At 43.5% G+C, this 5811-nt stretch overlaps 1 protein-coding gene across 1 annotated transcript; it reads left to right on the forward strand.

The window, feature by feature from the left end:
- Nucleotides 1-235: 235 nt before the first annotated feature.
- Nucleotides 236-4600, forward strand: LOC123411759 (B-cell receptor-associated protein 31-like). The gene is made up of 3 exons (XM_045104725.1): nucleotides 236-679; nucleotides 3829-4233; nucleotides 4336-4600. The coding sequence occupies exons 1-2, from the start codon at nucleotides 382-384 to the stop codon at nucleotides 4209-4211; spliced, it is 681 nt and encodes a 226-aa protein (XP_044960660.1). The 5' UTR covers nucleotides 236-381; the 3' UTR covers nucleotides 4212-4233; nucleotides 4336-4600.
- Nucleotides 4601-5811: the final 1211 nt, after the last annotated feature.

Raw genomic sequence — 5811 nt, forward strand, 5'->3', positions numbered from 1 at the left:
ACGGAGGGAGTATTTAGGAACGGAGGGAGTAGCACACATAGATAGACCATGGGCAAGATAATGTCACGCACTAGTAATGGCAAAAGATGGAGCAAACGGTCCAAGCAAGCCGCGTAGGTGCCAAAACCCTTCCAACACGGCGTCCGTGACCACTCTAAAAGTCCAAAGGACCTTCTTTCCTTTCCTCTCCTCTCCCCTTTATTTTCTTTTGTCGCGAACCTTTGCGCCTCCGGTGTTCCAAATTCCAAAACCCACCCCCGAGGCGAGGCAAGGCAGGGCAAGGAAAGGCATCGCACCCTCGTCGCGATACAAAAAGCGCCCCCGCATCCCACCACCCCGCCCCCCTGAACGCCGAACCGCCCGCCCGCCCGCACGCACGCGATGATCCAGCTCCTCTTCACCGTGCTGGCCGCGGAGGCGGGCCTGGCGGCCGTCCTGCTCTTCAAGACGCCGCTGCGGAAGCTGGCCATGCTCGCGCTCGACCGCCTCAAGCGCGGCCGGGCCCCCGTCATGGTGCGCACCGTCGCCGCCACCGTCCTCGTCGTCCTCGCCTCCAGCCTCCACAGCATGGCCAAGATCCACGGCCACGCCGGCGCCGGCGAGCTCGACGCCCCCGGCGCGCTCAGCCCCACCGACCAGGTCCTCCTCGCCCGCCACCTCCTCGAGGCCTCCCTCATGGGTACGTCTGCCTGGTCCCCTCCTGTCTGTTTTTTCCTCGCTTCGATTCGGTAGATCGTCCACATGTCCTCGGTTTCATGAATTTAGATGGGAGCGTGTGGCTTGATTTCGCTCTGGCGCGTCACGATGTTGTTCCGTTGATTTTAGCCTGATAGATGAGTTGTTCAATCATGCTATGGAGAGATTAATCAGTAATTTATTAGCTGCATTTGGCCAACATCCTCGACTAATCTACAATTTTATGATATATGGAGTAAAAGATTTCCCCATTGTATACTAATGATATAGAGTCACAGACTTCCCCAATGTATCTTCCTTAATGCTCCATATCTGTGACATAATTTGCTAATTCTTCTTCATTTTAGTTTTAGATAGAGTATATGCAGCGAAATAGTCCTCAATAGATAGAGCATATGCATTGAATTTAGATGAGAGCGTGTGGCTTGATTTTGCTCTAGCCCATCACTGCATTCCGTTGATTTTAGTCTGACGGATGGGTTGTTCAATCATGGTATGGAGAGATTAATACATTCTCCCTCGGTGAAGAAATATAAGAGCGTTTAGATGGCGTAATTTATTAGCTGCATTTGTCTAAAATTTTGGAGTAATCTACAATTTAATGATATATGGAGTAAAAGATTTCCTAATTGTAGTACCTTACTTTATGCTCAGTATCTGTAGTTTAATGTTATAGCGTAAAAGATTTCCCCATCGTATCTTACTTAATGCTCTGTACCTGTAATATAATTTTTAGATTACTGTTTGATTGAGTTATAGATATAGTGTCTGCAGTAAAATTGTTTATTGCATGATTGGAATTAGGAATGTAGGGTGTCTTTTAGTTTACCCAGATGGGATCACTTTTCAAGTTAAGTGTCTTGCTTCTCTGCTATAATTTAGGTCCTAGACATAGTATTCATGAGTTCACTCGGTGTTGTTGAAACCAATGTTATTTGCAAAAATATTTTCCTTCCACTTCTCAAACTATTTTGCGCTGATTTTTTAAGATGTACTGGGAACTTTGTATGGCCTAAATATTCAAGAAAGTGAGGTAAACTTATCAGCTTTGGTAGTATTTCTTATCATACCCTTGTTTAATATGCCATTGATGATGCAATTTAGGAATTAAGACCATGCATGGAACAAAGCTTACGCTGCTCAGGCTGTTTGTGCTATATGCATACTATTTTATGGGCATAGTTAACAATGTGCTCATACAACCTCTGTTTTTTTTGCGTAGGGTTCAATTTGGCCTGAAATCTTTTGTGATTACCCTGATAGCAAATGCAAAAACGAATTACGGAATTTATGCATATCTACTATACCTGATATATTGACATTTATGCTATTTTTTTGGGTGCTTTACCGTTTACATTTATTATATCCTTCGGAAAAATTCACATGATTTGATTCATTTTCATCAACTATTCTTGTTATTCCAAGTGACCTGAACTTTGGCCAGAGCTGATGAATGACATAGCTTTCGATTTGCTCTTGAAAGTTGTTCTGGTACACCCATTTCATTATTTGGTGATGACGGGGTCCCTACTCCCTAGAGTTAGTGGGCTATGTTGAACATCCTAATTGGTCTTATGGTTCCTAAAGATTCAGAAGTGAGTGGATGAAATCATGCAACATCCAACAACTGAAGTTATATCTAGGAGGCATCGATCTCAAGTTCATTAAGTTGAAGTTTTATAGGATGACTTTCCTCTTATACTTGTATCATATCTTATATTTCTGTTTTCTCTGGGACAGTTCATTGGCGTAGTGGGATCTTGATCATTCTTATTCAAGCATTTATTGTTAGTTTCTCTCTCAGTTTTTGCAACTCAATTTTTTTGCTATTTAGACCTGAAACTGACAAACTTGCGTAATTTAAGAAGTCCTAAAAGCATTATAATTTTTTTAATTACGGTGTTCAAGATAAAAACATGGGGAGGATTTACTCTTTTATCATATTATAACCTTCAACATACAGTAGAAGCGACTAGTTGAGATACCATAATTCTGATGCTGACAGGAGTTTAATCCTGATCAGCAGGAATCTGCCACTGCGATCCTGGGCTATTTTGCCCAGTTGTCCTCTTTTGTATTCTTTTATTAATAGTTAGAGTGTAGTCCTGTCTGGGGGGCAGGCCAAGATTAGACATATGAGGGGTCTGAACTGGGCCAGGTCGTGTGCTGGGCTCCCCAGGATTCGGTATGTTTGGGCCAAACATTGCATATCTCTGTTATACTTGGGCTGGGCTGGGCCTATATTTGTGATATTATCTTTTGTGGCCTGTGGCTTTGCCAACCTTGTTATGGCTCAGCTCTTTTGTGGTTGATCTTATGTTTGTTATACTATTTTCCTTCTATTCTTTTCAATATTTTGAGGTTTCTTGCAGTGAAAATAGTGACTTTTATATTCTGTCCATAACCAAGTGAGCTAGTGGATTTGTTTCTTCAGAAAAAATACCCTCAAAATAGGAATTTCTCTTAATTTCGCTTTTTGTGATTCATCTTGGTTTGATGTGCCACAGCTGCATGTTTTGGGATGCATATGACATTCTTGTATTAAGTACACAGTAACATTTTTGTACGTTCATGTAGGATGCATTTGGATCTCAAGCAAGACTAATTCTAACCTTGCCCAGCTAGGATATCTGTTTGATGAAGTAGAAAAAAGCTAGCTTTGCCTAACAAACTAGCGTGCATGGGCTAGAAAATCCATGCCCGGACAGGAGAGCCGATTTGGCTCGCCTCCATCGGCAAGAATTGAACACAAGTCTATTAAGCAAGTAACTGCTGTTGTGATCGTGGTTTAGCAGAGGCTAGACAAATAAACCAAACAAGTAGCCTTGCTCATATCAGCTATGCCTCGGATGAGATAGAATCCTATTGCGTGGCTGGGCATGTTTAGCTAGAGAACCAAACACACCCGTAGTGTCCAAATTCAGTGATTTTCTCAGAATGCACTTCCACTTGAGGTCTTTAGCAGATTAGTGCTTTGTGAAGCCATTGGTAATTTCATCATAAAACAACATTTTATAATGTGGTATATTACCTTGAGTGTTGAGTCTGTGTCTGGTTTTAAGCTGAGTCGAATATACATTTTGATCCGGGTCACACAGTACTCCCTAACCAACCCTCTTCTGCTTGTTTCAGGATACATTTTATTCCTCGCTCTTGTCATTGACCGGCTACACAGCTACATCAGAGAAATGCGAGGGCTGAAGAAGAACTTGGAAGCCGTGTCGAAGCAGAACAAGACATTGGAAGAAGCAAGATCTGGGAAGTCCGACGAGAGCAAGCCACACCACAACGACATGGCTTCGCTGAATGAGGAGATTAAGAAGCTGAAGCTGCAACTGAAAGAAAAGGCGCAGGAGGCCAAGGATGCAGAGGCCAAAGCAGTAGCTGCCCAGACACAATCTGAAGGTCTAGCGCGCAAATACGACAGCCTGCTGGAGGACAACAAGCATCTCCATGAACAGCTGCAGTCAGGAGGCATCCCGCTGTCGCGTTCGGATGGCAAGAAGAATGCCTAAGACGTGGTTAGTCCTCATCAAGGTAGGTAGGCCTAGGTTTTGTCCATGACATTGTTTTAACACTCTTAGTGTAAGTTTGTATGACAGCTCAATTCTTACTCTTTTTTATCATGCTGTCTACCAGTCAGGAACTCGTGGACGCCTGAAGACAGTTGCGAGATGAATATGACGTCAGTTACTGATAATCAGCCATCAGAGTAGTACCATCTTTACTGCATAAATGCTCTGTTATTAGGCACCAGAACGCAAAATATCGCTCAATCTCTTACAGCCAGGTTAGCCGTAAACATCTGATGCTCGCTTGTAAACATCTGATGGTATTTGACTGAATGCTGTTGGTCTGATCAAAGTCATAGATAGAACATGAGAAGCATTCATATCTCGACAAATTTGGCTGCTGATCGTTTAACCCTGGTTATCTTGCCACCAACTCGTCCAAACATGGAGAAACGGTCATTGAACTCTGGCTACCCTTTCATTAATTTCGGCAAAACATAGAGACCAGCATATTGTTGTCAGGATTCAGGCGTACCAGTCTATAACGGTACTGTACTGGGTATGCATGAGTCTATAACGGTACTGTACTGGGTATGCATGAATCCTGAACAACAATATGCCGGTGTCAGGCTCTACCATTTCGATTGTTAATCACTTTTGAAACGTAATTTGATATGATTGGACGGAATCATTTAGGGGAACAAAGTTAGATATACTACGTGCATACCGCTCCCCGCAAAAAAAAAAAAAACTACGTGCACACCGCGTATGTTACTTTAGAGTATAGACTCAATCGTTTTGCTTCGTATGTAGATCCTTAGTAAAATGGCTTAAAAGACTTGTATTTAGGAACGGAGGGAGTAGATGGGAGTATCTCATCAGGCGTGCATGGATCGCTACGACGACGACGTACCGGTGATGCACAGACGTGATGAGATTTCGTTGCACCAAGAAAGTAGGAGGATGCTTGATGCCATGCCGCATCCTGGTCACGACAAGATCTCATCGCGCACACGCCAAGATCTGTGGCTATAATAATGACCCAATCTCCACTCCGTCCGTATCCACGTCCTTATGGATTCGGGCCTAGGACCATACACACTATCCATTTTAAAGGTACTAATAATAATCCTTAGTACCATATGCTCCTGGCTACGGCTTTTCGACCCATGCCCTTCCCCTGAACTGAACCTCTGCGGTCTTCCTTCGTGCCTTGAAAGGAAATTCTCATATATCCTGTTGCCGGGCCCACATGGCAGTGGGGTCCGGATGGATTATGATGCACTACTAGCAGTATTTTTTCTCCCACGAGCTGATAGGGGCTTTGGGCATGCGGAAACCTTCCATGGAAATTGCACGTGCGAAATGAGACATGATGGGTGTTGCCTCTTTTTCTGTTGGTGGTTGTTGGTGAGTGGAAGACGACTAGCTGTTAGCTTGTCGGTTGCAATTGTGCTAACAGTCTTGATCACACCATCCAAAAAATAAGACTTGGTCTCACGACGTTGAACCCATCTTTGTAATTTAGGCGTCGGTTTCCCGTGAATTCCGTTGTACCATATTTGCTGCTTATTTCTTGTTTATCTATTTTGTGAGTGCTCAT

Source organism: Hordeum vulgare, chromosome 7H (assembly GCF_904849725.1).
Source record: "Hordeum vulgare subsp. vulgare chromosome 7H, MorexV3_pseudomolecules_assembly, whole genome shotgun sequence".
NCBI lineage: Eukaryota > Viridiplantae > Streptophyta > Magnoliopsida > Poales > Poaceae > Hordeum > Hordeum vulgare.

Coding starts and splice junctions, on each gene's coding strand:
- LOC123411759 (XM_045104725.1), top strand. CDS start 382: ATGATCCAGCTCCTCTTCACCGTGCTGGCCGCGGAGGCGGGCCTGGCG. Junction 680..3,828: donor CCTCGAGGCCTCCCTCATGG/GTACGTCTGCCT, acceptor TGCTTGTTTCAG/GATACATTTTATTCCTCGCT.